The sequence below is a fragment of the Protopterus annectens genome, chromosome 6.part1, assembly GCF_019279795.1.
Source record: "Protopterus annectens isolate FY-2018-M chromosome 6.part1, PAN1.0, whole genome shotgun sequence".
NCBI lineage: Eukaryota > Metazoa > Chordata > Ceratodontiformes > Protopteridae > Protopterus > Protopterus annectens.
The window spans coordinates 386729842-386751233 of NC_056738.1; the positions used below are offsets into that span (position 1 = coordinate 386729842).

Consider the following 21392-nt stretch of genomic DNA (forward strand, 5'->3'; position numbering starts at 1 on the left):
GTTTTCCCCAACGGGGTACTTCGTTTTAGTTGAAGACTTCGGTTCTGAAACTCAAAAACGAAAATTTCATGAGTCGGCCGACCGGCACTTGCGAACTGCTTCGGGCACCGAACGGCAGGAAAGACTGGGGTAATGGCATCGGCTGCATGTTTTATACCCTTGACGACCTGACATCATGGAGGAAGGGACAGCAACTGACGCAGGACACAAGACTTTGTTAATCAGGCCGACTGAGGGCTACTGCAAGCAGATAACCCCAAATGTAATGACTGCAACAGTGAAACATGAAGAACATCGGTTATTTTAGGCATGTATGGTCTGTAATACAGAACTATTTCTGTGCAACACATTCACTCTAGCTGAAAACATTTAAAATAAAAACCTGTGAATGTTTTGCAATGAACTTAACTAACATATACAGTTAAACTGGGGAAACAGACCACGAGCTGTCTTGACCACTTCAACTCTTCCACAAAGATCAGGATACACCAACAAAATGCTGCCAGAAAAGGACACAGGTTCACATGTACTTTCTCCTCTAGGCATTATGAGATTATACATATTTCAAGTTACAAAGTAACCATTTACAAGCTTCAAACAGAAGCTACCTAGTGCTAAAGAAAGAGATTCTACATTCTGGAATTATACACCGGCCCACTATTATCCCACTTGCTGCTCAGCATCCACATGACAAACAGCTTACAAAAAACAAAATTATTACGGATACCCTAATCATACAACAGGCACAGAAAACTGTAAAGCACCCCTAGTGTCACAGCACCAATCCAGGCACTCTTACACAACAGTAGAGTACCGTGTCGCAGCACCTACCAGTAAACTAAACTGGCAGTAGCACTTTTAAGTTGTGTCCTATTATACCAACTGACACCGCACCTTCAAAAGAGGGACAATAGGAAGGCTGCACAAGGCAGCAATGGGTGGTCTTACACAATCAAGCCATCAGCCTGCCAGCTAACTTTAAAGTTTCTGACAGCCTACAGGTCAACAACGTACAAAATGAGAGATCACTGATACACTTGGGAAACTATAGATGGTGTCTAGAATTAAGCAAAGAAATAATATATTTTATGTATGAAACTTAAAAGTGATGCCAGAAAGTGTGTGTGTTTAATCACAGAAAGGGATGGTGAAAAGGTGACTGAAAAAGGTGTGAGCCAGAAGCACAGGACTACTGTTACAACAGTGTAATCAGAAGTCAGGAAGACATGCTTGGATGAAGAAAACACTTACCCTATAAGCTATTGTCTGTGGACAGCTAGAGCATTTCTTACTGTTAGACAAATCCAGAGACTGTTTATTGTACAAATAGACTGCACACCAGCATGCAAAGATACAGTGACGCTAACAGCAAACAACTGTCATCAGACACATCAACTTCACTTATTTCATGGTGCACTTATCAAATATGAAGACATTTAAACTAGCATTAAAATTAAATATGAAGTTAAAACAGAATTAAAATTCAGTTTAGGAAAATCTCAACCTCAGTTTCTCCAAAGGTGAAAACATACACACATAAAGGAATATGTACATTTTAAGAAATGTGCTGATCAGAACAGTCAAGTATTACAGTGTGCAAAACATGTAAGACAATGAACAGGATCCATTTAATAAGAGTACTGCAAGTCCAATAAAAGTGTCATAAAAGCAGAGGAGCCCTTGAGAGTCAGACTCCAAAGTTTACAGTCTCCATGATGATCCTGAAATGCAAATACACAACTTAGTGTAGCCAATATGCATTTAAAACTACAGACTAAACAGGCATGGCAAACAATGCTGTTAACATTTTCAGAAGTTAGTAGGGAGGCTCTGTAAGTGAAGATTAAGAGGTCATTCTCCCAGCTAGACAATGACATTAATATACAATCACAATCGGTTAGCATGTACTTCTTAAAACTTACTGAGAAATGCCATTTTACTTTTCCTGCATCAACAATCTGGTAAGTAGAACTGATGCTGGCAATTTCTAATAGTAAAATTTACATATGTACTATGTTATTATCACTCTCCCAGTTTAATAAACTAGTAGTTCATTTAACATAAAACATGCGCAGCCATCTGTACATGAAGAACGTGGTACTGCAATTTAGTATAAGGTATACTAACCTTCATATGTGACATATAATGCAAGAAACAATCAGCAAACAGTATGTAATCTCTCAACTGTTCTTATCATTAACAATTACCCGCTGGTGAGGCATTAATTAATCCTTGTGTAATGAAAACATTCATGTCATCTATAAGAAAATCCATTGGAAATATAACAATTCTCCCCTTGAATCCTGCACTAACATACTTCTGCTTCATTTTTATCACCACTGACCCAGATAAAAAAATGAAGACCCCAATAAAAGTCAAATGTTCACTATCTGAATTCTGATAATTACTACAGGCTTAAAATATTCACTGTTTTGCTGTTACTAGGTTCAAAAATAACTTCTGAGATTCTTTAAAACAAAAATCAGAAAGAAAAAAGTTTTCAGCCCGTGGTCTTCTGCACCCATAAAACCAACATCAGTTTTGTGTGTTCACCTCCAGTATTTAAAATTGAATCATGTTAGGAGTAGACAGGGATTTTTTTTTTCTAAAGCAGTTTTCAGAGTTTTAAACACAAACCAGAATCTTTAAGTACTTTTTCACATCTGTCTTTCACAATGTTTTCAACACATTCTTTGTAAGCAATATTTATATTGCAGTATCAGTCTTAAAAGAGATGAGCCACAGCTCAGAAACCAAGCAAGATAATGAGAATGTCCACTCGGTCCGTAATTATACTTGGTACTGTGCTCCTCTGCTTATATCCGGAGGACAACTCACATCAGTCATGCTCAGCTTGTGAAGGAAGCCTGCTATGCCCTCTGAAATACTCAAACAGTGAAGTCCACCAGCTATCCTTCCTCATCTGATGTGCTGTTCCTGCACTTTTGGGACGTGGAAGCATCTGGAGAAATAAAATAAATTGGTATAAAAACACATAATACATAGAATTATATCATTAAATGCAAGGCATAAGAAAATTCATAGTTAGAAGTAGAGTACGCAAAATGTAGATTGCTAATCACTTCTTACCTCCAAAGATGAAGTGCAGCCTATAAAGAATTCATAGGTGTGTACTAGGCTAATGGCCCTGGAGCCTTTACAAGCCTAACCCAAAAAGATTGCCCTGGCACCATGCCATGTCCTTTTCTGTTTAGTTTTACCAATTACACAATTCTCTCTAAACAACATATGCAGGAATCAAAACACTTTCTAGAAGAAAAACGGCTCCCTATGCATGCTCTGTGCACAACCATTTACTATGGTGAGATCCCACCCCCCTTCTTTCACACACTTTCATAGATAAGGTTATCACACCCTTAAGACAACTGCAGATTTATTAATCTGATATCAAAAGAAGTTCAAAATATTATAGGTAAATACAACATAATCCCTAAATTAGTACATGCAAAACTAGCAATGACTGCATCTGGCTTTTTAAACAACAGGAAATGCTCTAAACTTCAGTCAAAATGTTCTACTTTACTACTTTAGCAAGCCCTAGTGAATACATCTGCATATCTCTCCATGCAACTAATCTCCTGACTGTATTAGATCTTTATGTTCATACGTACTTACTAGGCTATTGATCGGTGAGAATCTTTTGAAGCCTAGCCATAAATTCCCAACAATTTTACTGCTCATGTACTATAAGTCTGAATAACCTAGAGCCTTTTTTTTTTTTTTTTTAATACTCATAGCCCAGAGTCAGGCAGACATATACATGTTACCCCTTCCCATAAGGGACAGAGCTGCTAAACCAGGGATGAATTTGCAGTTTCCCATCCATACATCCATGTCACACAGAGTGAGGGCTGCACATTGCTTTATATTAACAGAAAGATTACTCCAGAGAAGTGGTACTCTTTGTGACACAACATTACGATCTTTTGAACAGGTGTTTAAGCCACCATTAGACGTGCAGATTTGAAGTAAATCTGAAAAGAAGGTCGGATGAGGCTTATAAGCAAGGCAGAGGTCACTCTCACTAGCCTATAGGATACCAAGAACTGGGTCATGGCTTTGAGATGGTCAGTGTAGCTTTTATTATTTAGGCCCTTAAGTTTCTTGGTGAGAAATAACTGTGGTCATTCAACTTGTGTCAAGTGTTTGGCGAGGTATATACCAAGGGGGAAGTTACACTCAATGATCAGACTAATAAGTGATGAATACAGTGGAATGATCACATCCCGTAACCTGGACTCTATACCCTTAATAATAAGCTGCACAAGGAAGAAGGATTTCTTACAATAGTGGAAAAATGACGATCAAAGGAGAGTTCATGGTTTACACAGCTTCCCAGGTCCCCAACTACTGGATCAATTTGCAGGGGTATGTTACTGATCTGATACTTTCAAGGGATATCAAAGTTATAGAAAGATACACTTCTTGGCATTTACTTTTAAAGCCATGGTTTTGACACCAGATATTTGTTTGGGAAAGGCCCCCTAAGCAGATTTTGGTAACTTCTGTAGAGTTTATGACGACACAAAGTTTACAGTCATCTGCAAACTTTGTCCGCCGTAAACCCTTAGCACTGATATTGACCACCAAGAAACAAAAGAGGAGTGGCCCAAGGACTGAAACCTGGGGAACACCAGTAGTTGCAGGTCTTTTTGACAAGGTAGAGCCAAACCAGCCTAATTTCCTGCTTTCTATTAGTGAGCCAGTTTGCGATCAAACTGGTAATATAGGGATTTACATTTAGATTGGTGAGTTCATCAACTATACCCATCATATGGAATGGTGACAAATGCCTTTGTGAGTCTAGATATGCAGCATGTACCAATTTTCTTTCATCAATTGCTTCAGTAACCTCCTCAAAGTCACTGACCAGATTAAGTAGGCAGGACAGTACAGGTGAACAAGTTTTACTTACCACTAACAGTGATGTTCAAATTCCTCATTCCTGCAGTTGCATTTTAGGCTATATGGGTTATTTCCTGCCAAGGCAACAATGGTTGTCCAGTTTCAAGCTGCTCTGGCGCACACAGACACACACACACACACACACACACACACACACACACACACACACACACACACACACACACACACACTTTCTCTCTGACTGTTAACTGGCTAAATCCAAGGAGGAAAATCAGCAGTCAGAGTGAGGCTTTCATCACGACTTTCTTGCCCATACAAACACTGAATAGTCTTGTTGTTGTCTTTTGGCTTTTCCCGGTTAGGGGTCGCCACAGTGGAACTCTGGTCCGCTAATGATTGGCAGTAGATTTTCACAAACATCGAGGTGCCAGCTCGACATTCAACCTTCAACGAAGGCACGCCCATTTACGCATGTCTTTCGAACGCCCACCCAATCGCGGGGGGGGACATGCAGACTCCACACAGAAGGCACTCCCCGCACTCCAGCTGGGAATTGAATGGGAGAACCTCTTGCTGTGAGGCAACAACGCTACCGCTGCACCACAGCGGATACAAAATCCAAAATCAAACCAGTAATAATAACCAAAAAACATATAAAGCAGAAACACACATAATAAAAAGTTATGCCTTACCATAACTTGGCATCTGTGTTGTCTTCCCTCCTTCATCCTCACGATGGGGTCTCAGATCCGACCCTCGGATCCTGCTCGGCCACATTTCACAGACTTGGATCTGACTCTCAAGCTTCTCCCTCATACCCACAATGCCCTTGATCCACCTAACTACCTCAAATCAAGTTTGTCAAATCCTGACATGCCACATTCAAAGATCAGCAGAAGAGGCTCAGACATAGGGCACAACAGTCCTGAAATCATCCAGGTTCCTCAAAAAGAAGGGCAGGGGGATTGTTGGGTGGGAAAGTGAGGATAAATGAAGAAAGACAACACAGATGCAAAGTTATGGTAAGACATAACTTTTTAATCTGATGTTGTCTCCTTCATTCCTCCTCACGACAGGGTCAGAGTCCCCAGATATGTGAACCTTGGGTGGCCCTCATGGAAGGATATGGCTGAGCACTATTGAACCAAAAGGAGGCCCTGCTCCTGGAAATAACATCCAATTTGTAGTGCAAAAGTGCAATTATTAGACCATGAAGCTGCCGCATAAATGTCATCAATGGAAGTTCTAGCACAGAAAGGTGAAGAAGTAGCCATAGCTCTTGTAGAATGTGCCCTAGGTGGTTTAGGTAATTCCAGCCCTTTGGATGAATAAATGAAAGAAATGCAGTCAGAAATCTATTTTGCCAAGGTAATTTTTGATACTGCTTCTCCAAGTCTATTCGAAGAGAATGCTATAAAAAGCTGATCAGACTGTGTTGTTTGGTCTCATGTAGATAAAAACTGAGCTGTCTATGAACCTCTAGAATGTGAAGAACATACTCCCCTTTGTTAGAGAAATTGGGAAAAACACTGGCAGTTGTATGGACTGATTAATATTGTTTTCTGTAGCTACTTTAGGCATAAAGGATGGGTTAGTGCATAAGGACACTATCGTTATGGAACAAGATGTAAGGAGGCTTGGAAGATAAATCTTGAAGCTCAAAAATCCTCTTGGCGGAAGTCACAGCCACCAAGAGAGCTGTTTACCGGGACAGAAATTTCATGTCACAACTAGCTGCAGGTTCACAGGGGCCCTGTGTCAATGCCTGCAGGACAAGAGTAAGGTCCCATGGCAGAGGAGGATTCCTAATTGGGGCCTTAACAAGAACACACCCTTCAAGAAAGATTTACACAATCTGAATGTGAACAAGGAACGTGTTTGACATGCGTGTGAAAACTAGAAATAGCAGCTAACTGTAGCTTAATAGTGGAGAAGCTAGTACCCTCTTCAAAAAGGGTACTGAGAAACAATAACATGTCTGAAACAGGTGCTAAACAAGGATCAATGTTTCTGTTTGTGGACCAAACAAACCTCTTCCACTTGCTATTGTAAATTTTCTTGGTGGAAGCCTTTTGTGATGCTAAAATAATTTTTTGGACCGGGGACTGAAGCCTGGACTGTCTCATCAAGGTAGAAAGCGGAGAAACCAAGCGGTCAATTTCAGGGTTTGAAGATTTTGGTATTGTGTCCCTGACAGTTAAGAATGGAGGTCCTGAGAGGGCTCCGGTATCCAAGGAGGATACTTTTAATGAGACCAGAGGAAGGGGAACCACACTTGGCAAGGTCAGAAAGGGGCAAGGAGGATCACTGAACTCTTCAACCTGATTGCCTTCTGAAGAAATTTGGGGATGAGCTGGAGAGGAAGGTAAGCATACAGGAGACTCTGGGGCCAGTTGTGGACTAAAGCATCCTTGGGGACTCTGCCGGAGGAGGGATCAGAGCAATGACCTTGCTGCATTTGTTGAAGAGGGAGGAGGCAAAGATGTTGCAGCAAGGCTGACCCCCAACTGCTGAAGATTATGTTCGCTACTGACTGGTTGAGAGACCACTCATGCGAAATCAGAAGCGATCTGTCAAGTCTGTCTGCTAACTTGTTAGTTTTCCCTGGGATATGTGTTGCAATTACAAGGCGGTCTGATGAGATCACCCACTCCCACACTCTCATGGCCTCCCTGCACAGGAGAAAAGAACTAGTTCCTCCTGGTTTGTTGATGTACCATACAACTTACATGCTGTTGGTGTGTACTGCAATAGTCCCCAAAGAGAGAACGTCCTAAAAGGCTTGCAACGGTTAGGAGGACAACTCTCATCTCTAGGACACTGATCTGCAACTTGGTCTTGGGAGGTGACCATATGCCTTGGATCATCTTCCCATTGTAATGCCCCCCCACCAAAACTGGAAAGCATCCGTGGTCACAGTGGCTATTGGGGGACTGTTCACAAATGATCTGCCGAGAATAATTAGAAGTTATGTACCTACCATAATGTTCCATGTTAGTTGTCTTCTCTTGCCTTCTTTCTTGCTGGATGGGTTCTGAGCCAATCCTCGGCTCCGACTCGGCACTTACTAAGCTCGAGAGTCACTTTTACCAGCTCGAGGCAGCCCCATATCCCATGATGCAAGGCGGTAAATACCCAGATCTCGTTTGGTACCTAGAGGGAAAACTACCTGGCATAAAAACTTTCCACTAAGGAAAGAAGAGCAATAAGCCTAAAAAGGCTGTAAGGGGAAACCAGATAACTAAAACTAGAACTAACTGGTGCCCAAAAAAACAAAATCTTCCAGAGCCAAGGGAGATCAAGGTCTGTCCAGGCAAGGGGGCAGGAGGGAGGGTCGCAAGAAAGAAGGCGAGAGAAGACAACTAACATGGAACGTTATGGTAGGTACATAACTTCTAAATGTTAAGTTGTCAATCTCGCCTTCATTCTTGCTGGATGGGACCGTGTCCCTAGCACCTCTATCCTGGGTGGCTCAATGGAACAGACTCTTGAGAACCGTGGAACCACAACTGGCTCTATCCCTGGAGGCCAAATCCAATTTATAATGAGAAACAAAGGTATGAGGAGTGGCCCAAGTGGCTGCTGCACAAATAGTATCCAAGGGTAGCCTAGCCTGAAAGGCTGTAGAAGTGGCTAAGCCTCTAGTGGAATGTGCCTTTGGTTTTGAGCACAGCTGTTTGCCCCTAAGTTGATAAATTTCAGAAATGGTGGAAGATAGCCATCTAGACAAGGTCACTTTGGAAACAGGGAGACCTTTCTTATTTTCAGCATAAGAAAGAAAGAGCTGATCAGACTTTCTGAATTGTTTTGTTCTGTCCAAATAATATCTTAGTTGGCGGTGAACATCAAGATAATGTAATTTTTGTTCTGATCTGTTGGAGTAATTAGGAAAAAATACAGGGAGATCAATAGATTGGTTTAAATTTGTTTTTGAAGCAACCTTGAGCAAAAAGGATGGATTAGTTCTCAAGGATACTCTGAAATAAGGGGGACGAACAAAGAGGGCATGAAGTTCTGACACTCTCCTAGCCGAGGTAATAGCGACAGGGAAGAGTGTCTTCCACGAAAGGAACTTTAGTGAGCATGAAGCAGCTGGCTCAAAGAGAGGAAGAATTAAGGATGTCAGCACTAGATTTAGGTCCCATTGAGGAGGAGGACTCCTGACAGGAGGTTTGAGGAGAAAAACTCCTTTCAGAAAAGCTCTACAAAGCTTGTGGGACATAATGTTGTGATCTGCAAACCCGACATGAAAGTTCGAGATCGCAGCCAACTGAACTTTGACCATGGAAGATGAAGAACCTGAGTGAAAGATTTCCGCTAGAAAATCCAAAACTGCATGAACAGGGGCAGTAAAGGGATCTATGCTCCTTGATTTCGCCCAAAGGGAGAAGCGTTTCCACTTGCTAGTGTAAATCCTTCTAGTAGAGGATTTAAGGGAAGCCACTATGATATCTCTAACAGGGTTACAGATCATAGGAAGCCTGGCTAAGGAAGGAAGTGGAGCAACCAAGCTGTGAGGTTGAGAGAAGGAATGGACCGATGCAGCTGACCCGATTGGTGGATCAGAAGATCTGGCACTGGGTCCAGATGCCAGGGCTGCACTAAAAGGTAACGATGGAGGAACGGAAACCAAATTTGTCGAGGCCAATACGGGGCAATGGAATCATTTTGGCTCTCAAAACGGTAGCTTTCTGGAGTACCTGTGGTATCAATGGAAAGGGAGGAAAGGCATAAAGTAGTCCCTGGGGCCAATCTTGGGTAAGAGCGTCTCTGGGGGGATGGCCCGGAAGTGGGAAGAGAGAGAAGGCTGGGCATTTGCTGTTTTGGGGAGTAGCAAAAAGATCGCAACATGGGTGGCCCCACTTCTGAAAAATCTCCTCCACTATAGATTGTTTGAGAGACCACTCGTGAGGCATGAGTATAGCTCTGCTCAATCTGTCCGCTAAAATGTTGGTTTTCCCAGGGATATGCGTTGCTACCAGAAACCGATGAGAGGAGATCGCCCATTGCCAAAGTCTGAGAGCCTCTCGACACAAGGGGTAGGACTTGGTTCCGCCCTGCTTGTTGATGTACCACACTACGGACATGTTGTCCGTGTGAACTGCAATTGTTCCCAAGGGAAGAAAGTCGTTGAGGGCTTGCAACGTTAAAAGCACTGCTCTCATCTCTAGGACATTTATGTGCAGGTGGTATTCGAACGGTTGCCACGTCCCATGAACCATTCTGCCCTGATAATGACCCCCCCACCCGATCAGGGAGGCATCCGTAGTGACTGTGGCTACCGGGGCTGGGGAAACAAAGGGTCTGCCCTGATGAACCTGGGGAGAAGAAATCCACCAGGATAGGTGGTTTTTGCAAGTTTGTGTCACCAGAATTTGGTGACGCATGGGAAGTTGTTGGTAGGACCATTGGGTGAACAACATCCATTGAAGGAGACACATGTAAAAGTGGGCCAAAGGAAGAAGAGTAATGGCAGCTGCCATGAGACCCAATACTTTTAGGACCAGTCTGGCTTGCACTTTTTTGCTGGCAACGATGATCCGCACATGGTTTTGGATATCTAGGATTCTCTGGCTTGTGAGGTTTGCTGACATCCGAACAGTGTCTAAATTTGCGCCTATAAAAGTAATAGACTGGCAGGGCAATAAGGAGGATTTTTCGTAGTTGATCGAAATTCCTAATTGAATGCAGAGATTTAGGGTGTAATCCCTGGCTTGGAGAAGTTGATGCCTGGTGGTGGCTGAGAGGAGCCAGTCGTCGAGATACGGAAACACCTGGAATCCTTGACGTCTCAGGTGAGCCGTGACCACCGCCATGCATTTGGTGAACACTCTGGGGGCTGTAGTGAGACCAAAGGGCAGGGCTCTGAATTGAAAATGACTGGACCCCAGCCGAAAGCGGAGAAACCTTCTGGAGCGTCTGTGGATTTTTATGTGATAGTACGCATCCTGAAGATCTATTGAGCACATCCAGTTGTCTTTGCCCAAGAAGGGCAAAATCGATTGAAGTGTGACCATCCGAAATCTTGTCTTTTTCACAGACTTGTTGAGTCTGCTGAGGTCCAATATTGGTCTCCAATCTCCCGTCTTTTTGGGAACCAAAAAGAACCTTGAGTAGATTCCGGGCTCTGAATGGTCTGTTGGAACTGGCTGAATGGCCCTTTTGTGTAGAAGCTTTGATACTTCTAATTTTGCGATTTCCCTTAGACCGGGTGGAACATCTGGAAGGGAATTTTGTGAGTGAAGGGACTTTCCTCGAAAGGAATCTTGTAACCCTCGGATATGATCGACTGTACCCATTTGTCTTGTGAAAGGGAAAGCCAGGCTTCTGGGTACAGCGATAATCTTCCCCCAACTGCCTCCAAGGATGGACAGTCGGGCAACACCTCAGGGATGTTGGAAGGGCTTGTCAGAGAGGCTCTCTGCTTCCCTGGTTTTATGGACCCCTCTGCCCCTAGGGCGTCTGTTATTATTACCCCCTCTGCCCCTAGGGGTAAACTGACCACGTGTGTCCGGCGTGACTCCCTGAGATTTACGGAACCACATCTTTCCGCCCTTCTGTCCTTTAGGGTAAGGCCTAGAAGGGGTGGAAAAATGGACTCCTACGGCAGAAAGAGTCTTGCCATCTTGCTCACACCTGGTCAACGTATCCTTTACCTGAGGACCAAACAATGTTGATCCATCGAAGGGAGAGTTTGTGAAGGACGCCTTAAAGGGATCTGCAAAATTACAGAGCCGCATCCAGGACTGACGTCTAGCCACTCCTGTCCCTGCAGCTCTACTCGCTCCATCTGCTGCATACGAAATCAGCCGCATGGAGGAGTTGGCTATGGAGTTAAGGATTCCTAGCTGAGAAGCAATCTTGTCCTGAGCCCCTGCAGCTGTAGGATCCTGTACTACTTCACCTAATTCTTTAAGGATGTCCCTTTGAAGTCTGGTGAAGTGACATAAATAATTCAGCGAACGCATGGCAAAGGTCGCTGAGGAAAACATCCACTTACCATACCTGTCCATGGTCCTTGAATCCTTGTTAGGAGGATGGACTGGCACGGAAGGATCTGCAAGTTCCTTCTTGGTGGCGGCCGCCACCACCATGGCATCAACAGGGACACCTTTTGTAAGAAATTGTTTCTCGGAAGGGGCTGTAATAAATTTAGAAGGCCTCCTGGGAACTGGTTCTACGGAATCAGGAGATGCCCACGCCTTCGGAGCTATCACCTCCATGAGGGGGTCGAAAGGCAGAGACACCCAGGAGGTGGAGGGTCGAGATCCGAACGCCTCTAGGTATACCGACTCATCCTCGGAGGGATTAATGGAGGGCCAGTTTTCCCTCTGTTTTAGGAGTTCTAGGATGTCTGAAAAAGAGACATCCTCAGAGGGGGATCTTGGGGACCCCTCCGACTCATCTAAGTCGGTATCTGAAGTAGTAGACTCAGGGGAGTCTAGGTGCTTCCTCTTACAGGTCCTCTTACGCGGAGGATCTCCTGAAGGATCAGGAGAATCCTCGGAAGAGGGGGTTCTTCCCAGTGGGGAAACCAGAGGCGGTGGATCTCTCGGTCCGGGAGCAAGAGAGTGGGAAGAGACATCTACAGGCACCGTAGAGGGAGGAGCTAAGGGGGACAGACTGCTGACTGAGCCCAGGGGCCAGCACACTCCTCATCACCTCGAAGGCTCCCCTCCCAGGGAGATCCGAGACCCGCTCGAAGAAACAGGGACTCCCGGGCCCACTGAAAGGGAAGGCTCCGAGGCAGATGTCGGGGCCGAGCTCACCAAGGCCGAAGCCCCGAAGGGAAGAGCAGGGTCGGACAAGGGTCCGATGCCACTCACCCCCTCGGAGCAGACCAGGGAAGCCCGACCACCGGATCCCTCCAAGGAAGGTCTCGAAGAGGAGATACGAGTAGAAGCTGAAGGAGCAGAAAGGGGCGGTATCTGCCCCGCAGCCATAGCAGTAACTATTCCCATAGACTCCGGCTCCAAGCTCTGGAGGAGAGTCGAAGGAGGAACTTGAAGAGGGTGTGGACTAATAGTCGTCTGTTGAGACAGACTATGAAGCATTTGGGCTAATGCCTGTGATTTTAACAATCTGCTTACCACTCTCTCTAAATCATGGTCTGAGAGCCTGGAAGACCTAGATGATCGGCTTCGATGGCTCCGCTCCGAAAGAAGAGGAGAGGCCTGAGACCTGGACCGCTTCCTCGACGGAACCATCGGAGCCGAAGAACCCTCGGTTCCAGACGGAGCCGACAACTTCTTGGCTCTGAGTCTGGTCAAGGATGTATCGGCTCTGGCCGGAGCCGATACAGGCAAGGAAATAATGGTATCTGAGCCGGTCGGCGCCGATACCGAAGCCTTAGTCACGTGGTGATCGGAGCCGGTTGGAGCCGACACCATTGTGGCAGTTAAAGTATCGGCACCGATAGCCATCGGTGCCGAAGATTTAGTCAAAATAATATCGGCTCCAGCTGGAGCCGATCTCGACTCCAAAGGAGTCGGAGCCAAGGCCGGAGGCTTAGAAGCAGAAGCCTGGGCCTTGGAGGTCTTAGAGGGCTTGCCCGAAACAGACTTGGCTGGGGAGCCCTCTGGTTTAAGAAGTCCTCTCAAGATTAATTTATTTCTCCTTTCCTGCAGGACTCTCTGGCTGAAAGAGTGACAGATAGCACAGGAGTCCTGCAGGTGGAGAGGTCCCAGGCAGTAGATACAAGAAGTGTGACCGTCTGTCAGAGACATCTTCTGACAGCACGAGTCACACTTCTTGAAGCCTGAGACCCTCTGTTCCTTGGACATAGTGAGTACACACACACACCCAACTCACACAGTCCCAGACTCAGAAATTTTAACTTAAAAGGGAAAAATATAAACCCACACATACACCCTGACAGGAAGGGATGGGAAGGGAATGAAGGCCCGACTAAATAAAAACAAGTAGGGAAACAGTAAAACTAGACTAGCGACCCTACAACTACCTAAAAATGACAATTATACTAATATATAAGAGAAAAACTAGGAATGGGGTGTCTAACAATTGTAAAACAATTTACTTACCACGAGCTGGCAAAAGGAGTACCTCATCAGCGAAGCGGCAAACGAGATCTGGGTATTTACCGCCTTGCATCATGGGATATGGGGCTGCCTCGAGCTGGTAAAAGTGACTCTCGAGCTTAGCAAGTGCCGAGTCGGAGCCGAGGATCAGCTCCGAACCCATCCAGCAAGAATGAAGGCGAGATTGACAACTTAACATCATTGACTGAATCCACCAACTGACATGACGCCTGCAGATGGGAGCCAATTTGATGCAAAGTGACAAGGGCTGAGATAGGCTGGACCACTGGTTGGCTAATGTCCACTATAGAACCTGCATGAAAAATCTGGCTAGTGGACTAACAGAATGGCTGCAGACATGGACCCCAGGACCTGGAGGATCAGTCCAGCTGTGGGGGCTTGTAGTGCTAACAGCTGTTGTACATGAATAACAAATAACCACCAGCAAAGCACTTTTTGCTTTGTTGGTGGTTATTTTTAGTTTATACCACCTTCAGTTTGAGCATTTTTTCTTTTGTGTTTTTTAGCTGTTGGAATGGCTACTCGGTGTAGAGAGAGAGAAGCTATCGGATTCCTTGTACTGAGTTGTGCACCTATGAACTAGATTCTAAACCAGAGTAAGATTGGACTTGCTCATGTTTATAGTGATGCCCAGGGAGTGTGCTAGCTTGAGTAAGTAGTCCCTGGCTTGGATAAGTCGATGGCTCATGGGAGCAGTTAGGAGCCAATAGTCTAAATATAGAAACACTTGGAAACCCTTGATCCTGATGCCCAGGGAGTGTGCTAACTGGAGTAAGTAGTCCCTGGCTTGGATTAGTTGATGACTCGTGGGAGCGGTTAGGCACCAATCATCTAAACATAGAAACACTTGGAATCCCTTGAGCCTCAGGGTGAGTGGCTATCACTGCCATGCATTTGCTGAACAGACGGGGGACTGTGGTGAGTCCAAAGGGCAGTGCTCTGAATTGGTAGTGATTGGCTCCCAGCTGGAAGCACAGATACGGTATCTCCTGGACTGCCTGTCTATTTTGATGTAACAGGACATGTCCTTGAAATCTACAGAGCACATCCAGTCGTTCTTGTGCAACAGTGGCAGAATGGACTGAACCGTAACCATTTGGAACCTCACTTTCTTTATGTATTTATTTAACTTGCAGAAATCCAGAATGGGTCTTAGGTCCCCTTCTTTTTCGGCACTAAAAAGAAGTGGGAGTAGGTTCCAAATCCTCTCTGTTCAGTTGGTACCTTCTGAATGACTCTCTTGCAACCGCTGTTGAATTTCTTGTGCTGCCTGTTCCCACTGACTGGGTGGCATGTCGGGAAGGCTTTTGGATTTCGAAGGAGGAAGGGGAAAAGGAAATACATTAACCTCTGTATATGATGCTTAGCACCAAATGATTTTGAGTCAATTGGATCCAGGCTTCAGGGTGCAAAGCTAATCGCTCCCGGACTACTTCCAGGGACGGACAGTCAGGCAGTGCTTCAGGAGTGCTGGTAGGGCTTCTGGGGGGGGTCCCTAAAGCCCTGATTCTGTGGATCCCCCTGCCTCTGAAGAGGCATCTACCATCAAACCCTCCTCCTCCTCTCCCTCTAGAGAAAGGTTCTCTGTGCAAGTCCTGGAAAGGCCCTTGGGACTTGCGGAAAGGAATGTTGTGTAAAATCTTACCATAACCATAAATATCCTTCTCTTCCATGTTGCAGTATTCATTAGTGGGTTTACCCTTCTTCCCATCAGCTTGTTCGGCCAGGTTTCCAAAGCTTTTCCAATCCCTGTTAGTGCGTCGGACGCCTGACATGTTGGCTGGTATGTAGGCTATAAAAATGACATCTGCACGCATCAGCCCTCAGAACCAAGAAGCCCCAGACGGAGCCAGTCCTGACAGCACAGCCTGTGTAGGAGCCGAGGAGAGCAAGTGCAAGGAGAAAGTACAGTTTTGTATCTACCATAAATGTAGATGTTCGAGTGTTCACCCTGCTGCAGTCATCACACTTGGGTTATCCTGCCGTCAGGCAGTCCAGCAGTCGGCCCGAATTCCAAAGTCTTAGTCCGGCGTCAGTTGCTGTCACTTCTTCCCTGACGTCAGTGCGCCAGGGGTATACAAGAGGCATCCGACGCCATTTTCTTCAGTTTTTCTTGCCCCAGATGGTAGAGATAAGTTCAGCTAGTTCAGAGGGGATGGAGGGAGGGTAACCTGAACTGCAGCAGGGTGAACACTCGAACATCTACATTTATGGTAGGTACAAAAACTGTACTATGTCCATCGTGTTACCCTGCTGCAGTCATTACACTTGGGTTGAATCCCAAAGCTAAGGATGGGAGGTGGAGTCAAACAGGGTTAGAAGAAGCTAGTAGGCCCTGCAAAACTGCAGTGGCAAAACCAGCTCTAGTCTTAGAGTATAGAGGTAAGTGATCGTGTTTGGTGAAGGTGTGCACTGAACTCCAAGTTGCAGCTTCCAGAATATCCTTGGTTGGCACTCCCCTGAGAAAGGCTGCTGATGTAGCTGTAGCCCTGGTGGAGTGGGACCCAATGTTAGCAGGTACCAGTTTCCCATGATGTGTGTAGCAGAAACGTATGCAATGCCCTATCCATTTAGAAATGGTCTATTTTGAGATAGCTTTTCCTTGTGATCCTGTAGCATAGGCTACAAAGAGCTGGTCAATTTTTCTGAAAGCCTTAGTTTTATCCAAGTAGTAACGTAATTGCCTGTGAATGTCCAAAGAGTGCAGGAGTCTTTCTCCTTTGTTCTGGGGATTTGGGAAAAAGGTGGGCAAGTGAATGGTTTGGTTTAGGGCCACACTGGATACCACCCTTGGCATAAAGGAAGGGTTAGTTCATAGAGAGACTCTGTCTTGATGAAAAATGAGGAAAGGTTCCACTGCCATTAGTACCTTTAGCTCTGAAACTCTTCTAGCTGAGGTTATTGCTAGTAGCAGGGCAGTTTTCCATGAAAGAAATTTTAAATCAGCTGAAAAACTGGTTCAAAGGGCGGCAGTGTAAGCTTTTCCAGAACAAAGTTGAGATCCCAAGTAGGTGTTGGTGCTCTTCCTTGGCGGTCTTATGTTCTTAGCCCCTCTGAGGTACTGTCTTAGGAGTGGATGTGAGAATGAAGGAGGATCCGTGTTGTAATGAGCTGAAATTGCTGAGTTGTGGATCTTAATAGATGAAAAGGAAAGTCCTTTGTGCAACATCTCAGTTAAATATTATAGAATCTGAGGAATGTTTGGATTAAGGGGATTTTGGCCTTTAGCCTGGTTCCAGGCGCAAAATCTTTTCCATTTGTCTGAATAGGTTTTCCTGGTGCTGGGCCTCCTGGCCTCCAGAATGACATCCATAATAGCTTTGGATAAAGGTGTTGGCTGGTTGTTTAGGTAATTTGCCATGCAGCCAGGTTTAAAGTCTTGAGCTGGCTGTGTAGAATCTAATGGCCTCGCTGGGTGAGCAGGTGAGGAATTTGTGGCAAAATCCATGGTGGGCCGTGGGCCATGTTCCTTAAAAGTGGATACCAATGCTGGTGTGGCCAATTTGGTGCAACGAGTATCATTTTTGGCCTCTCTAATCTGACTTTCGGCAGTACCTTTGCTAGAAGAGGCAGTGGAGGGAAGGCATACACTGTTAATGTTTTCCAACTGAATGAGAGGGCGTCCACTTTCCAAGCTAGTGGATGGAAGGTCCTTGTGCAAAATTTTTGAAGTTGGTGGTTGTGGGGGCTTGCAAACAGATCTATGGCTGGGCGTCCCCATTTTTGAGCTATCATTGCAAATACTTGTGGATCTAGTTTCCATTCGTGTGGATCGATGATGTTTCTGCTTAGGTCGTCTGCTAATGTGTTTTTCTTTCCTGGCAGGAATTGTGCTTGTAATTGAACCTGGTAAGACAATGCAGTGTTCCACAAGGTCATTGCTTGCCTGCATAGAGGGTAGGAATGTGTGCCTCCTTGCTTGTTTATGTACCACATTACTGTGGTATTGTCCGTCTTTATTATTAGTTGTCCTGGGTGTAAAAGGTCCTTGAAAGCTGTTAGGGCATTCTGTACTGCTAGCATTACTTTTTGATTGATATGCAGATGCCTCTGATCTGTAGTCCATTTGCCCTGAATGCACTGTCCTGCCATGTGTGCTCCCCAGGCATAGTCCGATGCATCTGTTGTCATAGTTTGCATGGCTGTGGGTAAGGTGAAAGGCTGACCCTTGTTGAGGTGACATGCCTGTGCCCACCATAGAAACTCCTGTTGAAGGCAGGGAATGAGTGGTATCACTGTTTCCAAGCTGTGGTTGTGCCGAGTCCATACACTTTTCAGGTACCATTGTAATTTCCTCATATGCAGTTTTGCAAATGGTATTAGTAGTATGCAAGATGCCATGAATCCCAAGGCCTGGAGAATTTTTCTTGCAGGGAGTTGGGTCTTTGTTGCCATTATTTTGAAATATTGTATCAGCTGTCGTTGCTTGTCTGGCGTGAGATAAGCCATCTGGGCCGTTGTATTCAAGTTGGCACCCAGGAATATAATGTTTTGTGAGGGCACTAGTTTTGATTTCTTTTAGTTTACTGTGTACCCTAGGCAACTTAGAAGGTGCTTGACAAATGCCAGATGCTTTAAAAGAATGTCCTTGCTTTCTGCTTGAATAAGGCAGTCGTCCAGGTATGGGTATATTTGAATTCCTCTGTCTGCAGTATGCAATTACTGGTGCCAAGTATTTCGTGAAGACCCTGGGCGCAGTAGATAAGCCAAAGGGCAGTGCAGAGAATTGATAATGCGTTGAACCTGCAATGAAGCGGAGGTATCTTCTGCAATTTTGTCTGACAGGGACATGCACGTATGCCTCCTTGAAGTCCAAAGTTACTAGCTAAACATTCTTGCCCAGCATGGGAAGAAGCTGCTGTAGTGTTAGCATCTTGAATTTTGGTACTTGCAGATAGGTGTTCAGAATTGAAAGATCCAGAATGGGTCTCCATGCTTTGTCCTTTCTTGGGACTAGGAAGAGTCTTGAGTAAAATCCTTGTCCTTGCTCCTGTGTAGGTACCTGTTGAATGGCTCTCATGTCCATGAGAGCTGTAATTTGGTTTTTGTGCCTCTGCCCATTGATTTGGTGGCACGTTTGGCATTCCTTTTATCCTTGGTAAGGTATGAAAGTGGAATCTGTATCCTTGAGAGACCATGTTTAGAACCCATTTGTCTTTTGTGATGATGTGCCAGTTGTCTGCAAAAAATGCTAATTTTCCTCCCAAGGGAGTTGCCAGGAGAGATTTGCTTGGTAGATTGAGGATTGAGTCATTGTGTTTGTCTTCTGCTAGCTTGGGGCCTGTCTTCTCCTCCTCCTTTCTGGGTAGCAGTACCCCATTGGCGAGGTTTGTAAGGGCCTTGTGACTGACCTCTGCCCCTTGGGCGTCTGTATTTGCCCCTCTGTGATCTGTCAGAAGCTGGAAAGGACCAGTTTTTTGTTGGCCAATTTCTGATGAAACGAGGGGATTGTACCTGCAAAAAATCCTTGACCATTTGCATAGACTTTGCCTTATCCTCCATTTTCTTTAAAACCTCTTCTGCTTTGACACCAAATAATACATCCTGCTGTAAAGGTGCATCCAATAATTTTGCTTTAACATGATCAGGAAGGGTTTGTTCTTTTAACCAAGCATGTCTACGTATGACAGAGCCAGTAACAGCTGCTCTACAGGAAGCTTTCAATGAATCAAATCCGCACTGTAAAGTATGTTTGCCCACCTGTTCAGCTGCATGCAACAGATCCTGCATTTCTTGAATTCAGACTATTCAGAATGTGTGCTCATTTTTTGTTTTAACTGAGGCATTAGGAATTGCTGATATTTCAACATGTGAAACTGACAATTTAATGCTCTCATAGCCAGAGTTCCTGAGGTGTATATTTTCTTTCCCCATCTATCTAGGGCTCTGGAATCCCTTTCAGAGGGCACAGGATTTTTAGCCATAGAAGCTTTAGCTCCCTCAGGACCCTGGGAAATTGTTTCTGGGTCAGCTACAGGGCTTTTATAAAAGGAATTTGTGCGAGTCAGGTACTCTGTAGTATTTGTCTGGTTTGGCTGGAGCAGGAGGTAGAGAGTCTGGATTTAAACTAGACTCAAGTAAACATCATCCACAATATCTAAAACAGGAGGGATAGCAAGAGGTCTGTGCTGGGGTAATAAAAGGAACTCTTGGAGCCTTTTCTTAGAATCTGAGTAGTCCTGGCCTTCCCAGTGGCAATGTTCCCTCATGGTATGTAAAGTTTCCCCAAAGGAGTAGTTTTCAGGGGGAGATGCTGAGGGAATAGAGTCTTCATAAGGTGGAAAAGTGTAATCCTGTTCCTCAGAAGAATCTGAGGAGAGTGAAAGCTGATCAAAGGATGCATAATCCTCCTCCCGTCTTGGTCTTTTATCAGGAGGGGGATGGGAACCCCTGATTAGGGTAATCAAATCTTCAGCCATCTTAAGCATCTGTTTCTTAGGCATGGGGCCTTGAACTGTAGAATGATGTACAGTTTTCTTAGGTTTTAAGCTTAGCATAAGATTTAATGGTGAGTGTAGTCGGTCTGAAGACACCTTCTGCAACCAAAGGTGTTTCCACTGCACCGGGGTCTACTTCTGCTCCGGTGTCGGAAGATGGCTGCGTCGGCCTAGTAGGCTCCGCTTGGGAATCCGCAGCTGTCTGGGGTTCCAGTTCTGCGGTCGTCAGGGGCTGCGTAGGCACCTCACTGAAAACCGGAGAACCGGCGACAGGCCCAGCTGAGGCCTCGGAGTCAGGCTTGTTCCTAGGCTGTCTGTCCTTATCCTTGCGTTTTTTATGTATGGCGGTCGTCGGCTGCTCAGACGGCATGATATAATTAAATTTTCTACCAAAGTAATGCCGTGCAACGGCGTTTGATAGTTCGTTTATTAAACCTAGCACAAAACCGACAACCTGTGACGTTGTGGTCTGGGCCTAGGCAAGGAATACAATAGGAATGGAAGTCCTTATGAGGTATTTGCTTCTCACAAGAAATGCAATTGTTAACTTTTTCTGACATCGGACTGAGGCAAGAAAATGTTCCCCAATGGGGTACTTAGCTTTATTGAAGACTTCGGACTGAAATTCAAATCGAAAATCTCAGGTGTCGGCCGACCGGCACTTGCGAACTGCTTCTGCTTCGGGCACCGCGTGACAAGAAAGACTGAAGAAAATGGCGTCGGATGCCTCTTATATACCCCTGGCGCACTGACGTCAGGAAAGAAGCAACAGCAACCGACGCCGGACCAAGACTTTGGAATTCAGGCCGACTGCGGGACCGCCTGACGGCAGGATAACCCAAATGTGATGACTACAGCAGGGTAACACGATGAACATCAGGGGGGTGGAGGGAGGGAAGGAATACTGCAAGATGGGAGAGAAGGACATCTATGGTTATGGTAAGATTTTACACAACTTTCCTATGTCCTTCTATTCAAATGTTGCAATATTCACTAGTGGGCGAGTACA

General features: G+C 45.2%; 1 protein-coding gene across 2 annotated transcripts in view; it reads right to left on the reverse strand.

Moving 5' to 3' along the window:
* Window positions 1–1606: 1606 nt before the first annotated feature.
* Window positions 1607–21392, reverse strand: part of BAD (BCL2 associated agonist of cell death) — a 392415-nt gene continuing 372629 nt past the window's right edge. For both annotated transcript variants that reach the window (XM_044075801.1, XM_044075800.1), the window contains one exon: window positions 1607–2962. In XM_044075801.1, coding sequence (XP_043931736.1) covers window positions 2840–2962 — 123 coding nt within the window. In that variant the 3' untranslated portion in view covers window positions 1607–2839. The remainder of the gene's footprint in view (window positions 2963–21392) is intronic.